The 26963-nt window shown below is 44.9% G+C and overlaps 1 protein-coding gene across 1 annotated transcript in view; it reads left to right on the top strand.

Moving 5' to 3' along the window:
• PANK4 (pantothenate kinase 4) overlaps positions 1 to 26963 on the top strand; it is a 116807-nt gene that overhangs the window by 42363 nt on the left and 47481 nt on the right. Inside the window, 7 exon segments of the mRNA XM_030222401.1 lie at positions 787 to 995; positions 8210 to 8393; positions 12021 to 12113; positions 12860 to 13013; positions 15263 to 15444; positions 20040 to 20121; positions 24667 to 24767. Of these exon segments, the coding sequence (XP_030078261.1) occupies positions 787 to 995; positions 8210 to 8393; positions 12021 to 12113; positions 12860 to 13013; positions 15263 to 15444; positions 20040 to 20121; positions 24667 to 24767 (1005 nt within the window).

The raw sequence follows: 26963 nt of genomic DNA, 5'->3' as shown, positions 1-26963 counted from the left end.
AACTTGCGTAGCGTGCTTATCCTGAAAACCAGACCTGGACAACTAGTGATGTCCTAAAGTAAGGGGTGCATAGACATGTGGTAAGGTGTGTTCCCAAAGACTTTTAAACCAGTCCTCCTTGCTTCACTTATTTTCAGGTTACGCATGAGAAATAGTTACCTAATTTATTTTATTTATTAACCGTCTTTATGAAGAGATTCACCCAAGCTGATATGCATCTTCATGTAAACCTTACAATTTTGTTAACAGCATAACAATGGTAAATGACCAAATATAAGTATAAATACAATGAAGTAAACTTGGAAACGACAAATTAAAACCTAATAATTGGACTAACATGAAACAGTGTAACAAAAATAATGATAAATGTCAGTACGATACAAACAATACCATAATAAACAGCATGGAAGAACATTCATTAAACTCTGTGCCTGCAAATATAGGGTTAGAAAATATTTAGAAAACATTTCTAAGCACATGTTGGCCTCTTTTCCTGGACTTCTAAGTTTACCCTTTTATTTTCTTCCTTCATTTTCTTTGCTCTTCATTTTGGTCTTTATTCGCTATCGTTTATTTGTGGAAAGAAAAGAGTGGTTCATGCTTTATGGACAGCTGATGTCCCTCCTCCCTTCTTTCTTGTATTTCTTTTGTGTCTCCTCTCCCAGCTTCTTATGCCTCTCTTTCTCTTTCGAAACTCTCTCTCTGGGCCTTGGTTTCAACCTAACTTGCTGAGAATCATGGTTGTGGACAAAAGTTTAACCAGAGCGTCCATCTCACTTCTGACAGGATGTGGAGCATGAGCCCTTGTACGAAATATCGGTGCAGGAGGAGATTATGGCCCGGCTTCATTTCATCAAGTTTGAAAATGCCTACATTGAGACCTGCCTAGATTTCATCAAAGATCATCTTGTCAACACAGAAACAAAGGTTATTAAAGCCACGGGTGGTGGGGCCTACAAGTTCAAGGACCTCATTGAGAAGAAACTGGGGCTGAAGTGAGTCTGATCGTAAATCCATACTATCTGTGTGCATTTTTCTTACACGGGTACACACTGTCATGGAGGGGGCCAGCACAGTGGATCTTTAAAAGCAGGGAAGAAAGTTGCAGAATTAAATAAGTTCTACAGTATTGCATTAGATAGGGAAAATGGCCAAATGGGTAGGCCTCAATTATGTTTTGTTCTCTGTTCTATTATAAACAAGCGTTGCTCCTATCTATTGCTGCATGGTCTGAGTAGCCATGGATAGAGAGGGTGATGCATGGATAACGAGCCCTTGTGGTTTTGAACCTGAGCTTTCTTGGGAAAATTCAGGGTAGAAATGTCATAATAAATAAATATTTTGTATTAGCCAAATCATGTTCCCGCCCATGTGAACACTCCTCTTATAAATACACGTTTTCTGTGATTGCTAATGTCCCCTGGGTTATGTGAAACAGTAATACTTTCACTTAGATCAATATTCAGCTGGCAGCGGTCAGAGTTTGTTTATTTATTTATTTGTAAAGCACTGACCGCCGCTGGCTAAATTAGACCTGGATATTCAATGTTGGGCCATGTCCAGGTAGCAGCATTAAATATCTGGGTCTTCAGTGAACCTGGACATTCCTCAGCGACCCTCCAGACCGGTCAAGACGCGTGGGTTATGTCCTCCTACCAGCAGAGGGAGACTGAGAAAACACTAAGCTTTTGAAGCCTGTATATATAACCTGTGCAGAACCTCCACTAGCCAGTATTTTCTCAGTCTCAGCAGAGGTAGCAGTTGACAGCCTGTGCAGTCTCCAATAATCTGGTGAGGTAGTTTGTCATTGGGTCGTAGGATTTTTTCCTTCCAAACTTTATTCTGTTGCAGTACCCTGTACGTGTGTGTAAAAAAAAAAAAAAAAAAAAAAAAAAAAAAGTGCTTTGGGGCCCTGGGTCTGGTGGGGCCCAGTTTTTCCCCCTGGGGTGTTACACCTATGTTTGGGTCCCTCCCCCTGTGCTGCTCTCTATTTCTGTTTGCTTGGCAGTTTTGTGCCTCGGCTGCTTTCTCAGTATTGTAGCCTTGAGTGCCTTACAATTTCCAGATGCCAGAATTAGAGTACTGTGCCTTTAAGGTCAGTTATTCTATTTCATTTTGCTTGCCAGCTTTGTGCCTCGGCTGCTTTCTCAGTATTGTAGCCTTGAGTGCCTTACAATTTCCAGATGCCAGAATTAGAGTACTGTGCCTTTAAGGTCAGTTATTCTATTTCATTTTGCTTGCCAGCTTTGTGCCTCGGCTGCTTTCTCAGTATTGTAGCCTTGAGTGCCTTACAATTTCCAGATGCCAGAATTAGAGTACTGTGCCTTTAAGGTCAGTTATTCTATTTCGTTTTGCTTGGCAGCTTTGTGCCTCGGCTGCTTTCTCAGTATTGTAGCCTTGAGTGCCTTACAATTTCCAGCTGCCAGAGTTGGAGTACTGTGCCTTTAAGGGCATTTATTTCTTTATTTTCAGCGGACCGAACGGGGGTTTCGATTCCTTGCTGGAACGAGAGAGCAGCGCTTTCTTCAGTGCTTTTGCAGTGTGAGGGAGTTTTTGGTTTGGCGCGTTTGCGGAACAGCTTTTCCCTTCCCTCGTGGTTTATGGCGGCCCAGCTCCTCCGATGTCGCGTGTGCTCGTGGCGAGGGGTAGAGGCGCCGGGTGCTCAGTGTAGCTTTGCGGTGCACCTATAAAGGTGGCTGCGGCACCCCCCGACTTGACCGCGGAGGGATCGATGGTGTCGGGAGTCTCCGGGTCAGCGGGAGCGTAGGCAGGGCCGCTGTCAGCGGGAACAGTTTCGGCGGGAACAGCCGCCATCTTGAGTCTGACGCGGCCCGTGGAGCCAGCTGTTTTTGGGCCTGCGGCCTCCGTTTTTGGCACAAAAGGGCCTAATGACGGTCCAGGAATGGTGGGCTTTCCTCCAGATTTTGTCTGGACGCGGTATCAGGCCTGGAGATCGGGACCCCCCCCCCCCCCTAATTGGAAGAGGGGGCTATTTCCGTCTTGGCTGAGAGACCACGGTTAGAGTGGTCAGAGGACAGGCAATGTTTTTCTCCTGTAGCTGCAGAAGCTGTGCTTAGTGATCTGGGGGAGTCAGATGGAATTGACGGCTCTCAGGAGCAGGATTGGTGGATTCCTGGAGAGGATCCTTCAATAGTGCGGATTTTCCATAGAGATGAGCTGTCAGAACTCATAGATCAGGTGTCGTCCACCCTTCAGTTTGGTCCTGAGGTGGCTTTGGGGGAAACTGTCCAGGATCCGTTGGTGAAGGGCATTCAGCGTCAGGCGTGATCCTTCCCTATGAACAAGGATCTCCGGGAGATGATTTGTCAGGAATGGGATTTGCCGTGTAAGGTGGCAAAGGCAATGGCGAGGCTTTATCCCCTCCCTCAGGACGATAGGGATTCCTTTAAGGCTCCCACGGTAGATGCAGTAGTGACGGCAGTAATTATAGCTACGGCTATCCCGGTTGATGGAGGAACGGCCCTCCGTGATCCTCAGGATAGGAAGTTGGGATCTTTTCTCAAGCGTAGTTTTGTTTTGTCGGCTCTAGCCCTGCAGGCCTCAGTTTGTGGGGGTCTGGTAGCTCGGGCATGTTTTCGTTGGGCCGAGAAGCTCCTGGATGATTCGGTAGATGTTGGTTCTTCTGGGGGTCAGGAGTTAGCCGACTTGGACATGGGTTCATCCTTTTTGTCTGAGGCTTTTATGATTTGTTGCCTACTTCAGACAAAAAATATGGCTATGGTTGTGGGTCTCTGCCACTTAAGGGAGCTATGCTCTTTGGAGAAGATTTGGACAAGTTAGTGTGAGGTCTTAGTGATACCAAGGTTCTATGGCTTCCAGATTTTCGGTTCAAGGCAGGGGCCAGAACTAGTTCCTCTCGGGGACGGTTTAGGGAGGCTCAGCGGTATAGGCCGGGCAGATCGAGTGGGACCTACCCCTAGCTGTCTGTTTGTCTGTCCAATTTAGATTGTGAGCTCTGTTGAGCAGGGACTGTCTTTTCATGTTAATTTGGACAGCGCTGTATAAGTCTAGTAGTGCTATAGAAATGTTTAATAGTAGTAGGACCTCTAGGGGTCGGTTTTTCCAGCGCGCACAGTTCTTTCGTGAGAATCGTCGCGGAGGGCGTGGCTTTTCCGTAGGAGGTTAGTATTCACGCCGCAATTCCCAATGAAGGTGTGCGGGCTCAGGCTCTGGTGCATGTTGGGGCTCGGCTGAGTCTGTTTTACCAGAGCTGGGCCCAAATCAGGTCAGATCAGTGGGTTCTCAAGGTGTTTCGAGGCGGATATGCGCTGTTCTCCCGAAGTGTTTCTGGAATCCCTCTGTCGGTCTTGGAGCAAGAGGGCAGCAGTGAGGGACACTCTGCGGTGGCTGCTCGCATTGGGAGCCGTGGTTCCTGTTCCTTCAGATCAGCAACGCTCAGGGTGCTATTTGATCTATTTTGTGGTCCACAAGAAAGAGGACACTTTTCGTCCCATTTTAGATCTCAAAAGGGTCAATGCGGCACTCAAGGTGCCCTCTTTCCGGATGGAGACGTTGCGGTCGGTCACTGGTGCGGTCCGGAAAGGAGAGTTTCTCACTTCCCTGGATTTGACGGAAGCTTATCTTCACTTTCCTTCGTGCAGCCTTTTGGTTCCAAGTTACAGGGTCCGATTTGTCGGTTCCTTGCAGAGAAGGCGCCGACGGCCCGTACTTATCGTCAGGTCCTGGGCCTGATGGCGGCGACCATAGAGGTAGTTCCGTGGGCCAGGGCGCACATGCGTCAGGTACAGTCAGCTCTGTTCAGTCGTTGGTCCCCTCTGTCGCAGGACTTGGAAATGTGTTGTCCGCTGTCGGTGGCCCCTCGTCTCAGTCTCCGCTGGTGGCTCAACCCGCGCAATTTGGGAACAGGAATGCCGTTGGAGTCCCCACAGGGGCTGGTAATGGTCACGGATGCCAGTCTGCAAGGTTGGGGGACACATTGTCTCGGTCAGGTAGCTCAAGGCCGGTGGTCTCGGGCAGAAGCAGAGTGGTCCATCAACCGGCTGGAAACTCGGGCCATTCGGGTGGTGCTCCAGGCCTTGACGTCGGTGGTTCGCCACAAGGCAGTCCGAGTGCTCTGTGACAATGCCATGGCAGTAGCATATGTCAACCGTCAAGGGAGGACGAAGAGCCTTGGCGGCGCAGTTGAACTCATCTTCAGGCTCTCTTGGCAGCGCATGTGGCCGGGGTAGGTCACATAGATGCAGATTATCTCAGCAGGCACACTCTAGATCCCAGAGAGTGGTCTTTTCTTCGGTCAGTGTTCCAGTGAGTTGTGTCGGTCTGGGGACTTTCGGTGATCTTAGGGCAACGGCTCGCTATGCGCAAGTTCAGAGATTTTTTGTTTTTTCAGTCGCTGAAGAGACCCTTGAGCGGAGGGAATCGACGCTCTTCTGTTGCCTTGGCCTCGGGAGTGACTGTATGTGTTTCCTCCGTGGCTGTTAGTCGGTCGAGTAATATAGCGCATCGAACATCACTTCGGTCGGGTGATTCTGGTAGCTCCGGATTGGCAGCATCGACCATGGTACGGAGACCTGGTGCGGTTGGCAGGGGCGGCGGCCCTGCCTTTGTTGGGATCAGTTCTGTGTCAAAGCCCGATAATCATGCCGGTTCCGGCTCGGTTTTCGCTTATGGCTTGGCTCTTGAGCGGCACAAGTTGAAGAAGAAGGGGCTTTCGTCCAGTGGCTTTGCTACGATGTTGAGTTGCCGTAGACGATCCACTTCCTTGGCGTATGTCCGGGTTTGGAGAATCTTTGAGCACTGGTGTGAAGACCATCGAGTTCGGCCGTTTCGCTCTTCGGTGGCGGAAGTTTTGGAATTTTTGCACGATGGTGTTGATAGGGGTCTGGCCTTGTCTACACTGAAGGTTCAGGTGGCAGCTTTGTCATGTTTTCGTGGGAAGCTTCAGTGAAAGTCCTTCGCGTCTGTGCCTGAGGTAGTGAGTTTTTTGAAGGGTGTTAAGTTGCTGCGTCCACCTCAGTGACGGATGGTGCCTCCGTGGGATTTGAAGCTAGTTTTGGATGCTTTGATCAGGCCTCCGTTTGTGCCGCTGGTATCGGCATCTTGTAAGGATTTATCTTTAAAGACGGTCTTGTTGGTGGCGATTACTTCAGCACGGAGTGTTTCAGAGCTTCAGGCTTTGTCTTGTAGGGAACCATTTTTGTCCTTTCTGAGGGAAAGGTTTCGTTGCGGACGGTGCTTTCCTTTTTTTGCCCAAGGTGGTTTCCGAGTTCCATGTTAATCAGGTCATCTCTCTGCCAGTGTTGGGTGATATGGCTGGAGATTCGGAGCAGCGTGGTATTGCCAAGCTGGATGTCAGGAGAGTTTTGAGTTGTTATCTCTCTGGAACTCAGGACTTCAGAGCCTCTGACCGTTTGTTCGTTCTTCATGGTGGCCCAAAGAAGGGTGCAGCGGCTCCTAAGGTGACCATAGCACGGTGGTTGAAGGAGGCGGTTGCATCTGCTTACTTGGTGAAGGGTCCTGTGGTGCCTAGGGGCTGGTCTGCTCATTCCACTAGGGGAATGGCAGCCTCGTGGGCGGAGAATAGTATGATTTCTCTGTTAGATATTTGTTGGGCTGCGGTTTGGTTTTCGTTGCATTCCTTTGTGAAGCATTATAGGATTCCTGTGCATGCAAAGGACGAGGTGCGCTTTGGGGCAGCAGTTTTGACCTCTGGCCTTAGTAGGTCCCTCCCATAAGTTAGTTACTGCTCTGGTACGTCCCACGCGTCTTGACCGGTCTGGAGGGTCGCTGAGGAAGGTGAAATTAGATCTTACCTGCTAATTTTCTTTCCTCTAGACCCTCCAGACCGGTCAAGAGCCCGCCCTGTCTGTATTGGAGGCCAGGAGGTGTGTTTGTTGGATAATTCTTGGCTGCTGTAGATTGTTGTTTCTCTAATTGCAGACTGTTTATTTCTGTTTTGTGATAGGAGTCCGGGACAGGTGGGGCTCTTCTTTGATAGTCCACCTGTAGAAGCCCAACTGTTTTACCAAAGGCAAAGGAACATGTTTCCGTAAGAGCAAGCGGAAGATGTTTCTTGTTTTTGCAGTTTACTGTGACCACGTACAGGGTTGCTAGTTGTTGTTAGTGTTTTTTGTTTCTCTGCTTTGTCAGGGTTATACTGGCTAGTGGAGGTTCTGCACAGGTTATATATACAGGCTTCAAAAGCTTAGTGTTTTCTCAGTCTCCCTCTGCTGGTAGGAGGACATAACCCACGCGTCTTGACCGGTCTGGAGGGTCTAGAGGAAAGAAAATTAGCAGGTAAGATCTAATTTCACCTTTATGCAGGTGCTGGCAGTATTCGGTGCTGGTACCCACATAACTAAGCAGACAAAGATAGGACTGCACCAAAATGTGTTAAACTTGATGCGATACACTACACTACATAAATGGGCATCGGAAAAAAAATTTGTAAGGGCCAGAGACTAGGCCTGGCTCTTTTCGCTGTTTTGGTCCAACTTAAGCTAATATCTTCATAGAATGCAACACTAAAGGGCAATTCTATAACAAGTTAGTCACTTACACGAATGTGCCAATTGTGTGCCTAAATGTACAGAATACTGACATTTAGGTGCCTAAGGGGCCCTTTTGCAAAGGTGCGCCAGAAAGTGGCCTGCGGTAGTGTGGGCACATATATTTGACGTGCGCTGGACCATTTCTGGAAAAAAGGTTTTTTTTTCTGGGCCGGGAAATGGATGTGCAGCAAAATGAAAACTAGCGTGCGTCTATTTATGGCCTGAGACCTTAACGCCACCCATTGACTTAGCGGTAAGGACTCACTTGTTACCGACGCATGCTCATAGGCCGTTTTGTACCTTTGTAGAAGGGCCCCTTTGGTGTAAGCTTACCTGTGAAAATGTCATAGGCGCTCAAATGGCATAAGGTGAGTGTTCACATGAGCGGAGCATGGATGGGCCAAAGGTGGGGTAGATATTTAGGCAGGCAGCTTAGAAAATACAGTAAATTGCTTGCATGTCTGTTACATTTAGGTGCCCCTGTTTATGCCAGATCTATGGCAATGTAAATGTGACCCCCAAATATACACTAATGTTGTATATGGACACTTGGATACCTAAGTATCCATATGGAGTAGGCCCTCACTCCATGTTACCAGGGTGCCTAATGGAGGTGCCCTCTTGTTGAATTGCTTCCTAGTGCAACAGGGAGCTCTGACAGTGTTCTTTCCTTCCAGAGTCGATAAGGAAGATGAAATGGGCTGCCTAATCAAAGGCTGCAACTTTGTGCTGAAGAATATCCCCCATGAAGCCTTTGTGTACGTGAAGCACGCGGACCCTGAGTTTCGCTTTCAGACAACTCATCCTAACATCTTCCCTTATTTATTAGTCAATATTGGCTCAGGAGTGTCGATAGTGAAGGTAAGCCGCTAGGAGGGCAAGACTGAGCAACTTCCAGAGGACAGGCTTTAGGAATCCTTCTGCCTGAGGTGAAGGTTCCCAGGAAATGTGATAAAGGCAACAGTATAAAGAGAGGTTTCACCAGGGCTTGACGTTGCCTTTGTGTAGGTCACTGATGGGCTCCAGCACAGTAGTGTAGATGGGATCTCAAGAGCAGGGTTACCAAAATGTTGAAGGACTTACAGCTGAAGCCCTACACATTTAGGTCTCCTTTTACTAATTGGTGGTAAGCCCAATGTGGGCTTACCACTCGCTATACAGGAAGTACCGCCAGGCTACCACAGCAGCCCAGCAGTACTTCCCACCCCTAGCGCATTATCATTTCTGACGCTACAAAAATGTATTTATTTTTGTAGTGTGTAGTGTACCCGGCGATAATCACTGCCCGGTTACCACTGGGTTAATGCGGGAGCCCTTACCGCCACCTCAATGGATGGCGGTAAGGGCTCCCCCCCCCCCCCCCCCCCGAAATGGCTGCCTGGCAAATGCTTCACATCCCATCCAGCCATTTCCTGTAGGAAAGCGAGACTTCCCTTTTACCAGCTGCGGTGCGCATGTAAAACACGTGCCGACACCAGCGCCGGCCTCCTTTTGCCACAGCTTGGTAAAAGTGGCCCTCAAGTAAGCAAATATACAGATTTCTAAAAATCTCGAAAACATACTTTCCAGCGAAAAGTCTGGAGGTGGGGAGACATGATAAAAATGTTCAGTAAGGTCCAAGAAGGTAATATTTTTCCATAGGGAAAGAAACTAAAGAACAAAGGGCCTTGCGAGGCTAAGAGAAAATGTGAAGAAATCTTCAATGAATTCCCAGTAAAGTACTAACTGGAATTGACACTAGGGCAGGTGGTAACAATTCAAATGATGACAGAACTTGAGCAGATAACTTTGGTACTAATAAGAATAATCAAAGCAGTAGGCAAGAGGCAGTGGAAAACCTTATTGGTTGCAGGGGGGGCCTAACAAACCTATGTCTGACCCCACTCCAAGCTCCCCCTAGTTGCTAATTTTATATGAAGCAAAAATTGGTCTTGCCATGGCCATAATGAACCACTCAATTCTGCTGTCTATGGCAGCAGGCTGTAACCTCTGATGCAGCACATGCAGAAGATCATGACTTTATGGTTACTGATGCCAGCTTACAAACAACTTCAGTTAGAGAGACTCCCAGTTCTGCTGCACCTGGGCATGTTACCCTGGTATGATAGTAGCCTCCGTTGTTTGCAGATCATATCACAAGCTAAAGCGGCTAGGGCTCTTCAGCTTGGAGAAAAGGTGGCTGAGGGGAGATATGATAGAGGTCTATAAAATAATGAGTGGAGTGGAACGGGTAGATGTGAAGCATCTGTTTACACTTTCCAAAAATACTAGGACTAGGGGGCATGCAATGAAGCTACAATGTAGTTAATTTAAAACAAATCGGATAAAATGTTTCTTCACTCAACGTGTAATTAAACTCTGGAATTCATTGCCAGAGAATGTGGTAAAAGCGGTTTTAGCGGAGTTTAAAAAAGGTTTGGACGGCTTCCTAAAGAAAAAGTCCATAGACCATTATTAAATGGACTTGGGGAGAATGGTGGTACATACCCCAAAACTTTCAGCTGTGAGGAACGTGGGGAGGAGAGGAAGAAATAGGAGTACCAGATGGGGGAGGGGGAAGGAAATAAAGCTTAAGTATTGCCATACTGGGAAAGACCAAAGGTCCATCAAGCCCAGCATCCTGTTTCCAACAGTGGCCAATCCAGGTTACAAATACCTGGCAAGATCCCAAAAAAGTACAAAACATTCTATACTGTTAATCCCAGAAATAGTGGTTCTTAGATATGAAAATGGGAATAAGGGTTCTTTTTTTTTTTGTTACATTTGTACCCCGCGCTTTCCCACTCATGGCAGGCTCAATGCGGCTTACATGGGGCAATGGAGGGTTAAGAAACTTGCCCAGAGTCACAAGGAGCTTGCCTGTGCCTGAAGTGGGAATTGAACTCAGTTCCTCAGTTCCCCAGGACCAAAGTCCACCACCCTAACCACTAGGCCACTCCTCCACTGTTGCTGCTATTTGAGATTCTACATGGAATTAGCAACATTCCATGTAGAAGTCGGCCCTTGCAGATCACCAATGTGGCCGCGCAGGCTTCTGCACGTGCAGGACATCAGACTCACAGAAACAGAAGCCTGCGCAGCCTTCTACATGGAATGTTGCTAGTGGAATAGCAACATTCCATGTAGAATCTCCAATAGTATCTATTTTATTTTTGTTACATTTGTACCCTGCACTTTCCCACTCATGGCAGGCTCAATGCGGCTTACATGGGGCAATGGAGGGTTAAGTGACTTGCCCAGAGTTACAAGGAGCTGCCTGTGCCTGAAGTGGGAATCGAACTCAGTTCCTCAGTTCCCCAGGACCAAAGTCCACCACCCTAACCACTAGGCCACTCCTCCACAATTCAGGGATTATTGCCCAAGGAGCACTGGTGCCAGTGCAAGTAAGAAACATTATAGTTCTCAAGTGTGTCCTGTCCTGGAGAGGGGACTCCTAGTATTTGTTGAGAAAAGCAGAACAGAAGTGCCATTCTAAATTAAATTAACAAAATCCTATTTTATTAGTAATGATATTTTTTTCCAGGTTGTATGAGCTTTTGTTAAATATTAAAGCAGGACCAATAGATTAGGAATTCTTAAGCTTTTTTAAATTCCTGCACCCCTTTAACTGATCAGTGAAACCCTCGCACCCCCTTCCTAATTCACATGTCCACTAATGACTACCGATAGCTACTTATGTGACTTAACCATTAGCCGCTAACAGTGCTGTTAACATGTCGGTAAAATTACAGTAGTACCCAGTTATAATACCAGTATCTGTCCCAGTAAGTGCTTTCACTCAGTCTACAAATTTTTCAATAAATTTCCTCAGATTTCAAGACCCTTCTCTGCACCCCATTTGAACTCTTCTCAGACCCGTTGGGGATGTGAACATCATTGATTAAGAACCCCTGCACTAGATATAAGTACATACATAAGTACATAAGTAATGCAATACTGGGAAAAGACCAAAGGTCCATCGAGCCCAGCATCCTGTCCCTGACAGCGGCCAATCCAGGTCAAGGGCACTTGGCAAGCTACCCAAACGTACAAACATTCTATACATGTTATTCCCGAAATTGTGGATTTTTCCCAAGTCCATTTAGTAGCGGTCTATGGACTTGTCCTTTAGGAAACCGTCCAACCCCTTTTTAAACTCTGCCAAGCTAACCGCCTTCACTACGTTCTCCGGCAACGAATTCCAGAGTTTAATTATGCGTTAGGTGAAGAAAACTTTTCTTCTATTGCTAAAGGACTGGCAATGCAGACACCCAGAGTACTCTTCAGACACTCAGAATGTTCCAGTTTCCAGTTATCCATTCCTTTTTAAGGAGAGATGGTGGAGATGGGTGATTTTTGTCTTTGTAATGCATGGATCTGTCTGGGCTAGTTGTTTTCCGTACTGAATAAAGCACCAGGGCAGTGATCTATTTGCTCCACCTCAGTGCATGCCCTGAATATTTGACTAACAGGTACATAGCTCTCTTATCGTTGTTTTTGGGCTGGTAGGTGGAAACGGAGGACAAGTTTGAACGAATCGGCGGGAGCTCTATTGGAGGAGGTACCTTCTGGGGTCTCGGAGCTTTGCTGACAAAAACAAAGGTGAGTGTAGGAAAGGCTTCCAGCTGGCTCTCCCCCTATCCCGCTCCTTTCCAAGTTTTCTTTGTAGCTCTTACTTTCACCCAAGCTAACCCTGTGATGCAGATCCAGTTTTTGTCTCATTGCACATGTAGTATTAATTACTTTTAGGTCCCCCCCCCCCCCAAGTTAAGACTGAGAACCCATAGATGCAGTGAGGCAAACAGGATCAGCATTTTGGGGTTGGCCTCTATGCTGAGTCTGGTCTGTATTGTGATGGAATTTAGTTTTCAGGCTCATTAACCCCTTTTTACTTTGCATTCTGCAGACAGAGAAGGTAACTTTTAACAAGTAAGTTTTCTCCAGAACTTCAAGATTCTTCCTAATGATGCAAATTTGATTAGCTCTTAGGTCCCAGCAGGAGGTTCATTGGGAAGAATCTGGTGAGAGGGGCTGTGTGATAGGCCATGTTAGAAGCTATACACCACTGAGGAAAGAGCAAATGCTGTTTTGCAATTTACATGCCAAGTTTCAGAATTCCAGAGGAAATGGCTTAATTGAAAATGTACTTTTTTCCTTCATCAGATGTGTAGCCCAATAATTTTGAGAGCCATATCCCAGTGCCTAGCTTTTCACCCTCATCGACTTTGGTAGTTTAAAGTACTGATTTAAATAGTTCCTTCATGCTGGGTTCACCCTTCTTGTGTAAGGATAAGTAAGTATGTGACATTTTAAAATTGTAACGCAGCATCATTTGGTGTCTTTCTCAGAGGTTTGACGAGTTGCTGCAGCTGGCCTCCAAGGGCCAGCACACCAGTGTGGACATGCTGGTGAAAGATATCTATGGTGGGGCTTACCAAACCTTGGGATTAAGTGGAAATCTCATAGCCAGCAGCTTCGGAAAATCTGCCACAGTTGAGAAAGGTACTGGGACTAAAAAATGATTTTAAACAGAGGGCTTGAAAGCACAATCAGGCATAGTCACTTTGGTAGGGCACCCATAATCAAGATAAAGTTTAGTCTGCCTTTGCAGGTTGTCCTGTCTCCTTGTGATTTCTAAGGAAGAACAATATTGGACATAATGGACTAGAGTCTATATATGACGCCTAAAAAAATTGGTACTGAAAAAAACTGCGCTTAACACTATCCTATAAACCTCACCTAAAGTTAGGCACAGTTTATAGAATATTTGTAGCGCCCGTTCCCTTGACTAAATTTAGTTGCGGCCATTTACACCAACTAAAATCAGGTGTGAAAGGACATGATTGATTAGGCATGGATTGAGCATATTCTATAACACCCACAGTGAATATTCAGCAAAACACATAAAGCTCACACTCACTGTTCACTAATGCATCAATACATCCACTTCTGAACTCTCATCCCCCGTAGTCTCACCGCACTCATACCCTTACTCACAGAAATATGTATACCATACGTAATGCCCTTTTAACCTCCCGCTGTCTCCTTCCAATGTCTCAAGGTTTGGTCCCAGTGTTTATATTCCTTAACAACACTTCGATTGTCTTGTATAACTCTTCACAATGTAATCCATAACAAGTTGTAACAAATTGTATTTCCATCATTCATATCGTATTGTAAGCCACACTGAGCCCGCAAAAAGGTGGGAAAATGTGGGATACAAATGCAATAAATAATAATAAATAAAAAAATACACTGCCTTCACTTCATGCAAATCGATCTCATTGTGGATAGCCTGAAAACCTGACTGGCTGGGGTGCCTCCAGGACCAGGTTTGGCAACCACTGCACTAAGGGGCCCTTTGAACAAACAGCGGTAAAAATTGGCCGTAACCTGCCCTTAGGTGGAACTTTCCTGTGTGCTAAGGCCATTCGTACTGCTGGGGTAAAATGGCCAAATTTTTCTTTTCTTTTTTTTTTCATTAATGGCCATGCACTAATTTTCCCATTAGTGCACGGCCATTAGCGTGTGAGCCTCTACCGTCACCCATTATGTAGGCGGTAAGGGCTGACGTGCTAAGCGGCTAGTGTATGGCAATGTAGCTGCGCTAACCGATTAGCACAGAACATGCCCACTCACCATCCCTCCAGACATACCCCCTGCACCAAAAAATACATTTGATTTTGTTTTAATTGTGGGTAGTGCACACACATCCCCCAAATTACCATGGGAAGCCTCAGCACGCCCTGCAGTATGCCATTTTTTGCTGTGGTAAGCGCGTGTTAGTGCTTTCTGCAGCTTTGTAAAGTGGCCCCTATGGTACATGTGTCCCTGCTGCCCTTAGGCGCTCGTACATACCGCAGCTATATGGCTGGCATGAAAGCATATAAATTAACTATCTATTTTCTTTTATGGAATAGGGCTCCTTCCGTGCACTCTCTGGACACCTAAATGGAAGCGCCCAGTAATAGAATTGCCCCTGAAGTGACTAAGGGGTCCTTTTACAAAGCAGCGGTAAGCCCAATGCAGGCTTACTGCTCGCTAAAAGGGAAGTACCACCCCCAGTAAGCGTCATATCCAGTCCTACAAATATATTTTCATTTTTGTAGCGCTGGTGTATACCCGGCAGTAATTGGGCAGTGCCGCACGCGGCCCATTAGCGCTGGAGCCCTTAATGCCATCTCAATGGGTGGCGGTAAGTGCTCCTCCCCCCCCCCCCCCCCCCCCCGAAATGGCTGCACGGCAAGTGCTTCACTTCTCGCACGGCCATTACTTGAAAAAAACCAAAAGACCTGCCTTTTACCCGCTGGCGACACCAGTGCAGGCCCCCTTTTGCCACAGCTTTGTAAAAGAGGCTCTCAATGGTTCTCTTAATAATCCTAGATGCTACCTTTTTATATATTAGTTCTGTTCTCACTCTGATCACTACTACTACTACTTATCACTTCTATAGCGCTACAAGGCATACGCAGCGCTGTACACCAAACATGAAAAGACAATCCCTGCTCAAATAGCTTACAATCTAAATAGGACAAGCAAACTGACAGAACAACTAAGAGGTAAGGGAATTAAAGAGGTGGGGATAGAAGGGTACAGGGCAAGAGAGTAGTGGTTAGGAGTCACAAGAAAGTTCAGTAGTCTGTTCAGTGTGTGTCACAGGGCAAAGAGTTTGAACCTAGACCTGCAAGTGAAGAGGAGAGTGGTAGGACTTACCCAAGTAGCCTTTTTTTTCTGCATTTTGTTTGTTCTAGAGTTTTCCAAAGAAGACATGACAAAGAGCCTCTTGCATATGATCAGTAATGACATTGGGCAGCTGGCTTGTCTCTACGCTAAGCAGCATAATCTGCACCAAGTTTACTTTGGAGGATTCTTCATCCGAGGCCATCCTGTCACCATGCACACTATCACCTATAGTATTAACTTCTTTTCTAAGGTAAACATAGGCCTAGAAAGGTCTGAACTTTTAATGTTACAATCCTAAAGGATACTTCTGTACCTTTTCTATGCAAAGTGATAATCAAAGTGTAGTATTTGTGAATGGTTTCCTGATCTACCAAGCAGAAACATGTGAGTTGGTATTCAAAAGCACTTATCCATTATACAGATAAATGCGGTACCCATGAATTTTCAGTGGCATTATATAGTACTGCTAAACTGCTAAAAATTGGTAGGAAAACAAAGCAATGTATCTGGCCACAAGAAAAAAATGTCCACAAATGGAAAGTGGAAATAATTTTTTTAATTAAAAAAAAATTTATTATTCAAAATTTTTTTATTAAATGATTCAGCAGGAGCATTATTTTGGCTGTAGAGGTCATTGGTCAGCAGCACAGTCGGGGTAGCATCAGAATGCAATTAGCACATAAAATGTTGTTTCTGCAACAGACTAAAGCAAAAGTGGAGTTTTCGTTTCTTGTGGCTCGATACACTGCCTTGTTTTACCTTCTCTGATTGATTGAGTTACTAATTCCTTCTCTGTGCTCCCTGCTAAAAATTCTTAGACCGCCCTGGCAATGTTCGGGGGAGTGTGGGCACTCCACCTAATGCTACGGATCGCTGGCGATATTCATCTGTTCTCCTTACAGCTGTGTGGTTTAATTTAAGACAGCAAAAAGGCTGTCCTGATTGAAACAGGATAGTGGTGGAATATCACTGCTGTCTAGGGGGCCCTGTTTAATAAGGCACGTTAGGGTTTTTAACATGCCTACAATTAGTGCATGCGCTAACCATGTAGGCGCCTATAGGGATATTGTAGGTGTGTACACGGTTAACATGTGTTAAAAAGGGGTTATGCTCGGGGGGGGGGGGAGGTTATGTAGGGAGCATTATTGGGGGAGAGAGCTGAAGGAGTGTGTGCTTGGAGGCTGTACCTTATGGGAGGAGGGCAGGTAGACAGGGTAAGTGTGTTGGTGGGGGGGTGGAGGAAGGCAAGTAGGAGGGGGGAGTGCCTGGCTTTTGAAGGGGAGCCCAGATTTGAGGTATGAGATGTGAAGAGTAGGAGGTGCGTGCCTGGAGGAGGAGAGACTGAGTTCACAGTAGGCGCAGGAGAGGGATGGGGGAAGAAAGCTTCAGGGAGTGTCACAGCAGGACTTGGGAGAAGAAGCTGTGAGAGTTGGAGTGAGTTCATAGGGGTTTGAGAGAGAGCTCTGTCAGTCCATGCTGGCTGTCTCTCCTGGAACTGGCAATCCAGCAAGCATGTCCATCTCTGCCTCTTTGCAATCCATTTCCTCAGGTAACTCAGAGTTCCAAGAGAGACAGCCAACATGGACTGGGAGAATACCCAAGGTTAATCTCCCCAGCACAAGAGCAAGTGGGAGGCCACAGGTGTTTGTTCTGTGAAGAGGGAGGTGTGCTACAAGTTTTGCTAGTGACAGAGCTGGTGGAAGTGCTGGAGGAGGAAAGGCATCCTGGCCTTTTACAATTTGATTGCAATTCAGCTGTTTCATCTGTTTCAACTAAAGCTGATAAACTTGTCGGGTTTTTATTGATTTTAATAAAGACATTGTTTGGGAAGACATCACATGAGACAGGACTCTTTTTGGATCCACTGTGTGTACCTGGTGTTCTTCTTTTCTCCTGTGGAGAGATCACCTTCTGTGGTTGTTCAGCAATTTGGATTTACATGCACATCTTGTTAGGTGCTACTCTGCAAAGATGTAGATCATTTAGCACACAGATGAAAAGGGGGCGTGGCTATGGGAGGGGCATTGGCAGGTCAGAGCTGGTTATTAAAGATGCACGCACTATTATAGATTAGATTAATGAATCTAGGCCAAAGTGTACAGTTTTGCTAATGGTATAACAATAGTAAAATGATCAAATATAAGCATAAATACAATCAACGAGGTAAACTTGCAGATACCAAATTGAATCCTAGCAATAGGACTAATATAAGAGTATCAGAAATGTAAATATTTAACAGCGCTGTAAAACTACCAAATAACAGAAATATGATAAATGTCAGCAGAATATAAATGGTACCTTAATAGGCAGCATGGATGGACATTCATAGAACAATGTTAGTGCAATACAAATGAAAAACTAGGCACACATTAGAACATTCAGATAACATAGATATGATGCGAATGCTGTTTGTACAATTCAATGAAACATCTTGTGATGGAGGGGACAAGTGCAGTTCAGATATATAGACAGGACAAAATGGTTTGTACAAAGTCATTGGAATAAATCAGGGGGTTCTCAACTCAGTCCTCGGGACACAGGTGTGCATCAAATAAATTTGCACTCACTACCTCCATTCTATGCAAATTCATCTCATGCATATTCATTGTGTCTGGAGGACTGGGTTGAGAACCCCTTGGATAAGTAGACGGGTGACTAAACTGAAGCCAGATTATATTTACAGTTGAATAAGATACAAGGACATGGTCTAAGTTACAGGGCAGCAATCTAGTTCAGATGCAGAGCGAGTGATAGTTGCCACATATGTTAAAATGCTTGGGAGAAAAGCCAGGCTTTCACCTGCCTTCTGAAATAGAGGAAGTCTTCAGTTTGTCATAGCCCCGCTGGTAGTGAGTTCCAGAGTGCGGGCACAACTTCTGAGAAGGCTCATTGGTGGGCATCATATTGTGCAGTTCTGTTTTTGATGAGGGTACAGATAGTGAAACTCCTTGAGAGGACCTTATTGACCTCAAAGGTGTGTAGAGGGTTAACTTTAGGTACTTTGGCCCATTTTATCTGAGGACCTTGAAAATCATAGATAATTTAAAATTTGGCCCTGTAAGGTACTGGAAGACAATGTACCGTATTTTCACACATATAAACGAGTGTGTTATACACAATGTTACAAATTGTACACACACCCTGCCCGCTATATGCGTGGGCATGCTATACCAGTGCATATTTGCTAAGACACACGAATTGTAAAATTAGCGGTTTGTTTTTAAGGCTTTATCTTTTTCTTTGTAGTTTGTTTTGCAGGTTTTGTGCAGTAAGTATGTCTGCAAGAACCTAAAACAAATGTTTTTGGCAATTAGCTCATCTTAGGAAAAATAAATGGGTATAGTTCACGTTACATGCATGGGCACGTTATATGAATTCATTTTTACATACACTTACAATTTGCGCAGGTTATAGGTACGTGCGCTTATCCCTGAAATCCTACAAATGGCACTTAAAATTGCGTACACAATTTAATTGAATAGCTAGCCATTTAGCACTGATAATTAGGTGCTAATAATTATCAGCACTAACTGGCTTTAATTGACATGTATTTTTAGTTGCACGATTATGCGTAGCTCTGAAAAGGGGGCACGGCCATGAGAGGGTCATGAGCATATTTAGAATTTTATGTGCACTGTTTAAGGGGGATCTGCGCCTAATTTGTTACAACTAAATTTAGGTGATAAACATGTTCTGTAAATGGCGCCTAACTTTCAGCACCGTTTACAGAATAGCGCTTAGCGTGTTATTTTTTGTATGCCGATTTTTCTGGTGCTATTTTTATAATTTGTTCCTAAATGTGTAAAAATACAGTGACTTTTGCAGAAAGGGTGTGAAGCCGATGCTGTGCTGCAGCGTTATAAATTAGTTGGAGCTGGTTCAAACTCTTTTTTTTATTTTACTTTGACCAAATGTTTATGAGGTTTATGATCCTTAAATAGCAGGGACTCTATGTACCTGCAGGTGAAGGGAGATGGCCTTATTGTCACCTTATTAAAGAAGGAGAGCAAGTGAAGGATGAGGTGTCTTCGGGAGACAATTTCCTGGCTACTTCTTTTACATCTGGCTGCTAATTAACTGTGGAAACTGTTAGGCGCATCCCAGCCAACAAAGAGCTGATGAGATGGGTAGAGTGCAGCCATGCCTATAGAGATTTGAAGCGTTATCTGGGTTTTATGCCTTTCAGTTTAGATAAGCAGCAGGGCTTGACTAAGCAGGAACATCTCACTGGCAGCTAATTCCCAGCAGTAGAAAGTGAAGGGTCAGAAACGATTTGGGGGAGGGGAGGGGAGTCTCGCTTCTGCCAATCTGTCCTTGCACCAGAAACTCCTTCTGGAGTATATTGTTCTCAGAAAATGTCTAAGACAAAAGCCTAACAATTTCAGTTTATGGAGGGCAATTTTTAAACTGCCCACCAATCTGCAAGCTGATTTTCAAAGGGAAATGCTTCACAGTTTCCCATTAAAAAATTCAGACAAGCAAATACCATGCATACCGAGAGACCCAAAGCTTTTGTGTCCTTACTACATTAGGTGGAGTTCAGAGAGAAATTCTGTTGTAAATTTAAGTCATTTCTTTTCTTTGTTACTTAACATTTTAAAAAATTTAAAAAATATATTTGATATTCTAAGAGCTGTCAGCAGAAAGGTACTTTATGCCCTTTTTCCAGGGGTCTAGTCCTCACTCTCCTGCTGGATTCTGGCTTACTGAGCATCTTTATCATACTAATACTCTCCCTCTCTTTAGCACCATTTAGTGGTCTTTGCATGGCAGAAACAGCTAGTGGTGATTGTATCTTATTAACCTTCTGTCCAGCTGAACGAACAAATGCCTTCTTGTTTTCAGGGCGAGGTTCATGCTCTGTTCCTCAGGCACGAAGGTTACCTTGGAGCTATTGGTGCCTTCTTAAAAGGAGCTGAGGAGGACAGTAAGTATCTGGTTTCACACCTTGGGTCTACCCTCAGAAGGTTAAGGAAGTGGCAGAGGGGACGGGAGAATACCTGGGATTGTATTTAGGAATCTGGCAAAAAAAATAAGACCTTGCCAGTTTGCTCAGTGTTGGAACAACACATCTTTATCTCCAGGGCTTGACTTTAAAAGCAATTTCTATAATCTAGGTTTGTACATGTCTCATATCCCCCCCCCCCCCCCCCCAACGAAATGGCCACGCAGCAAGTGGATCACTTACCGCACAGCCATTTGCATGTGCAAATTTGGGTGCATGCCCAATTTATGAGCGCAATTTAATTGAATAACAAGCTAATTAGCACCAATAATTGGCTTAACAGGCAATTATTGGCACAAATTAATTTTAAACTGAATTTACATGCATACATTTAGGCGAGGGATCCGTGCCTAAAATTTACGCACAATTTGAAAAAGAGGGCACAGAAATGGGTGGACCAGGGCATTCCTAGAAATAACACATGTTGCTATAGAATAACAGGGCAGTTAGCTTGGCAGAGTTTAAAAAGGGGTTACACAGTTTCCTAAAGGACAAGTCCATAAACCACTACTAAATGGACTTGGGAAAACTCCAGAATTCCAGGAATAACATGTATAGAATGTTTGTACGTTTGGGAAGCTTGCCAGGTGCCCTTGGCCTGGATTGGCAGCTGTCGTGGACAGGATGCTGGGCTCAATGGACCCTTGGTCTTTTCCCAGTGTGGCATTACTTATGTACTTATGCATGTAATGTAGGCATGTACATTTGCATCACATTTCAGTTGGTGCAGATGGCCACGCCTAAAGTTAGATGTGATTCCTGGGCATAAGTGCTGTTCTATAAACCGAGCCTAACTTCAAGTGCAACTTACAGACTAGCGTTTTTTTTTCAGTGCCAATTCTTTTTGGGCTCCTTATATAGACTCTAGCCTCATGCGTGTAAATGTCTAGAATTTTAAATATCAGGAGTAGAAGGAATGGAGCACCAAGGTGGTCCAAAGAGGTGAAAAACTGTTCCTTTATTGATTGCTGTATATTCCAGGTGCAAAGATACTGTCCCAGATGGATTCTGAGAGATCGTGACTTCATCTAGGACAGCATCTTTGCACCTGAATATACAGCAATCAATAAAGGAACAGTTTTTCACCACTTTGGACCATCTTGGTTCTTCATTCCTTCCACTCCTGAGGTTTGCTTGCGCTGTTGCGTGGAAGTACCGGTGTTCTCCTTTGAATATCTCAATTTTTAGCAGTTATGTGCTTACGTGTGCACATATCCACTTAAATGTTAGCAGGGTGCCTAAATGCTATTCTGTAAATATCCGTTTAACTTACATATGTGACTGGCCTCATAGACCTCCCAACCAGAAACACAATCAGATCATCAGGAACATCATCTGTAAAAGCTACTCCCGATCATCTGACCTTCACAAAAACACTCAAGACCACCTTATTTGGAATAGCTTATGTAAATGTCCTGCCATTGCTTCCATAACTACTGAACTGTAACTATCTTAACGACATCATCAACTCTGTTACCCCTCCTCTGTAATTACTCACTGTTCTACTTCCATGTACTTGATTGTTTGTGCCGGACTGATGTATGCCTTTTCAGACTGATGTAAGCCACATTGGGCCTGCCCGTGGTGGGAAAATGTGGGATATGAATGCTATAAATAAATAAATAAATAAATAAATACTTAAATCTTTATTACCCTAGCTGCAAAGGATTCAAGTACAAATCAATTTATGCATCCAGCTTCTCCTATATAAGCATGCAACTGTGGAATGCACTACCGAAAGCCGTGAAAACAATATACGGCCACCTTAACTTCCGGAAATCACTAAAGACCAACCTGTTCGAAAGGGCATACCCTACTGACCCAACTTAAGTGCGTGAACCCTGCAACACAACGAAACCAAAGCCCGTAATGAACACTATATAACTCTTCTCTCTACGATTCCCTAATGTGTGTGTAACACATGAATCTCATTCTACCATAACATCACTTGTATTTGTTTCATCACCGGACGTGGCAATGCCTCACGGTAACTATGTAAGCCACATTGAGCCTGCAAAAAGGTGGAAAAATGTGGGTTATAAATGTAATAAATACATAGCAGCCCTTTTACTAAAGGGTTGGTGTGCGGCTACAGACTTGCTGCACGCCAATCTGGAGCTACCGCTGGGCTACCGCAGGAGCCCGGCTGTAGTTCTATTATTAAAGATTTATTTATTCATTTTACATTTATATCTAACAACATAAATGTATGGCAATATCAGAAATAAACATTATAAGGCATTACCTAATACCTGAATTACAATAAAGAAAAATTTTCATTACTTTTGTCCACAATTATGTGAATCAAGATCTAAGAAATAACACCAGGAAATATTCATATAATCTACTAGCGGACGGGAGAGACAGATAACCACAGCCGATTTAACAGCATTCTCACATTTACGGAAGTACCTCCAGAGGCGGTACAACTTTTTCCTTTGATTCGATAAATTCTAATAATTTCTTGGGATTAAAAAAGAGGTAATTCACCAACTCAAAAGAAATACAGCATCGACAAGGAACTTTCAAAGTAAAGGTACCACCTAACTTAAGAACCCTAGACTTATAAGTCAAGAATTCTGTTCTTTTCTTTTGAGTGGTGCGTGCCAAATCAGGAAAAACTTGTATCTTTTGTCCCAAGAAAGAGTCATTAATAATCTACCTTTCTACCCCTGATATCTCACCTTGCATCCAAACCAAAGTTTCAGCGTGCTTGTCTGACATTGCTGTCTGGATGTCTCAACACCACCTGAAATTAAATATGACCAAAACCGAGCTTCTCATTTTCCCCCCCAAACCCACCTCCCCGCTCCCCCCGTTTTCTATTTCTGTTGATGGCTCTCTCATTCTCCCTGTCTCCTCAGCTCGAAACCTTGGGGTCATCTTTGACTCTTCTCTCTCCTTCTCTGCTCATATCCAGCAGATTGCCAAGACCTGTCGTTTCTTTCTTTACAACATCCGTAAAATCCGCCCCTTTCTTTCCGAGCACTCTACCAAAACCCTCATCCACACCCTTGTCACCTCTCGTTTAGACTACTGCAATCTGCTCTTTGCTGGCCTCCCACTTAGTCACCTCTCCCCTCTCCAGTCGGTTCAAAACTCTGCTGCCCGTCTCATCTTCCGCCAGAGTCGCTTTACTCATACTACCCCTCTCCTCAAGACCCTTCACTGGCTCCCTATCCGTTTTCGCATGCTGTTCAAACTTCTTCTACTAACCTATAAATGTACTCACTCTGCTGCTCCCCAGTATCTCTCCACACTCGTCCTTCCCTACACCCCTTCCCGTGCACTCCGCTCCATGGATAAATCCTTCTTATCTGTTCCCTTCTCCACTACTGCCAACTCCAGACTTCGCGCCTTCTGTCTCGCTGCACCCTACGCCTGGAATAAACTTCCTGAGCCCCTACGCCTTGCCCCATCCTTGGCCACCTTTAAATCTAGACTGAAAGCCCACCTCTTTAAACATTGCTTTTGACTCGTAACCACTTGCCTCCACCTACCCTCCTCTCTTCCTTCCCGTTCACATTAATTGATTTGATTTGCTTACTTTATTTATTTTTTATCTATTAGATTGTAAGCTCTTTGAGCAGGGACTGTCTTTCTTCTATGTTTGTGCAGCGCTGCGTACGCCTTGTAGCGCTATAGAAATGCTAAATAGTAGTAGTAGTAGTAATATGCCTGAAGTAAGACCATAAGATATTATTACGATGAGGCTCAAGTGACCGGCTGTAGTTCTCATCCCCAACGCACGCCATTTCTGGCGCTACAAAAATATTTCTATTTTTGTACTGCCAGTGCTTACCCAGCGGTAATCAGGTAGCACGGGTAAGCACTGGCAGTACAAAAATAGAAATATTTTTGTAGCCCCCCCCCCCCCAAAATGGCAGCACAGCAAGCAGTTCACTTTCCGCACAGCCATTTCTTTTCCGGCAAACAAGACAGCCTTGTACCTGCTGCAATTAAAGGGAGCCTCAGCGCTCGTCGAAGACATGCGCTGATGCTAGCGCAGGCCCACTTTTACCGCAGCATAGTTAAAGGGCCCCAGAGTGCATATTTGCAAGCGGGGGTGTACTTACAGAATACTATAACTTATGCGTGTCCCAGCCATACTTAGGTGCATATCTAGGAGAGAAAAATTTCCACAGAAAATATGCAAGCAAAAACTTGTGCTAAAAGAAACATGAACTTTTGCCAGCAGTGATTAAACTGAAAGGTTCCTGCAGTGCTCTTTGCCCAAGTTTTACTTGCATGATTCATTCTTTTGTGGCTTTTATGTTACAGTTCAGTTGAATCCAAAACGTACAGCTGGGATGGGGGGAGGGGAGGAGAAGGATGTGTGTCACCACCCTGGTGAAAAATAAGGTTTTATATGTGGGAGCTCTGAATATGTACGTGCTTTTCATGGGGTGGGGATGGAGAGGGCACAGAGAGCTGAAATTCATTCTGATATTTCTCCTCTTCCTATAGATCCCAACCAGTACAGCTGGGGAGAGAATTACGCAGGGAGCTCCGGCCTCATGAGCACCTCCCCTGACATCTTTCCCATGCAGCGCACTCGAAGTGGCACAGTAAGTTGCACTGGAACAGGCCTACCATAACTTCAGAATAAAGCTTCAGCCCTTTCTAACTTGAGGGGGGGGGGGGGGGGGGGGTGGCACAACTTGGTCTGCCCTTTATTTTTTTCTGGTAAAAGGTCAGGACTGCAGTGTTATTCAGTGATGCTGTTTTGCATGGGATATCTTACCAGGATTGCTTTATGGTGTAGGAGTAATGCGAAAGCAGAAGACTTCTAGAAACTTGGTATCTCTGGCACAATAAAGTCTCAAAATAGCTTCTTTTATCTCGAAGAAACATGAAAGATACCAGCAAAATAGATCTGGACTTAACTTCCTCTTTCTAAAATTGCTGAAACTAATATTTCAGTGGGAGATAGCCAGTTATCTCTGCTGAATATTTGCGATTAGTTCATACAGCTAACCAGCTATATCACACGATATAGGCGGTTAACACTGATATTCAGTGCTGGGTTGTCGTTAAATAGGACCACGTAAAGAGAAGTCCTATTTTTAACTGCTAGACACTTAGGGGTGTAAGCTGCATAAGTGTGTACGTGCGCCAAAATGGAGTTACCACCCGGTTACCACGTGGCTCTTTCGGTAATTTCATTTTTGGTACGTGCCCAATACACGCGGCTGAAAAATAATTTTTATTTTTGGGGCGCGCATATTGGACGTGCGCCAAGTGGCATTTGATGAGCGTAGGTCGTTACCGCGGGAGTCTTTACCGCTAGGTCAGTGACCTGGCGGTAATGTCGCAGACCCAAAATGGACGCGCGGCAGTTTTGATTTTGCCGCATATCCATTTTCGTCAAAAATTTTTAAAAAGGCCCTTTTTACAGGCGCGCTGAAAAATGGAACGGTGCGCTCCCAAAACCCGCGCCTGCACTACCGCAAGCCATTTTTCAGCGCACCTTAGTAAAAGGACCACTTAGTGCTGAATATCAGCTTAACCGGTTAAGTTCCAGCATCTAAAAATGAAACTTGGATATTCAATGCCGTCCCTTGGAAACGGCCTGGCATGGAATATCCAGGTTCAGCGCCGACCGCAGGACTCATGTGGGCTGTCTCCCACTGTCTGAATATCGGGCTCACATCCATACCATCTGCTATCCCATCCTCTCCTTTAGAGATCCTGTGGGCTCGTCCCTTGCTTTTTTGAATTCAGATACTGTCTTCACCTCCACCACCTCCACTGGGAAGCCATTCCACGCATCCACCACCCTCCTGAGTCTTTTCCCTTTCACATTCGACTAATAGCAAGTTCACAACTCAGAGATCCATTTAACGGAGACCCTGGATCTCCATTTCACCTGTTATTCTCCAAATCCTGAGGCTCCTCGCATGCTGTACAGACTGTGTTTCCAGTCCCTTGTCGGCCTCATGTTCTTTTCTACAGTTGTGTTCTCTTTTTACATGTTTACTTGGCTAATGCATCTCATGCTTCTTTTGTTTTATTTTCATTCTTGCATATTCTGGCTTCCTTTATCTTCAGTTTTCAGTAAGTAGCTTTTTGCATTATGCTGTTTTTCAATGCCTTTTGAGGGCAAAGGAGAGGTAGAATGTTGGAGTACCCCTTCCCTCCAGCAGGCATGGTTTTTCAGACTATCCAGAATGAGTATTCATGAAATAGATTTGCATGTATTAGTCCAAAACCCATGTTAGTTTGTATACTTTGATTAATTTTGCAGTCCTTGAGTATCAATGCACTCTTGCAGTAAATAATGCATATGAAGCATCTGCCAACATTGGCCTGGCCACAGCTTGCCCTTGTGTAATGCTTGTAGCACAGTACTGCATATGCAAGCTGCACTGCTGCACATATAAGCATGCCCTGGGGCACCTCCCTTCCACATTTCTTGGGGATGATGCCACCACAGGGCAGCCTGCTCTGTTAACAGCATAGGCAAAGGGTAAAGCTCTGTTAATTTTACCATACATTTGCTAGCCTGGGTTTCAGTAGTGTATCGTGCTGGCCAGTGCTTTTTAAGGATTTTTAGAATAAATATGCATGGGATAAATTTGCCTACAATGGAGGTTAGTGCATAGAAAAATCTCATGCATATTCATTGTGAAAATCCTGTACCTAACCGGTTTGCAGCCTTCGAGGCCCAGATTTGGGGGCTTCTACTTTAGAATGTTAGCTTATTGTAGGAGCCTGTGATTTTTAGACTTATTAAAAAGAAGGTTTTGTATTGCTTCACTGTG

Source organism: Microcaecilia unicolor, chromosome 13 (assembly GCF_901765095.1).
Source record: "Microcaecilia unicolor chromosome 13, aMicUni1.1, whole genome shotgun sequence".
NCBI classification, from domain to species: Eukaryota; Metazoa; Chordata; class Amphibia; order Gymnophiona; family Siphonopidae; genus Microcaecilia; species Microcaecilia unicolor.
The sequence above is the reverse complement of the archived record's forward strand: the minus strand, read 5'-3'. Positions and strand labels throughout refer to the sequence as shown.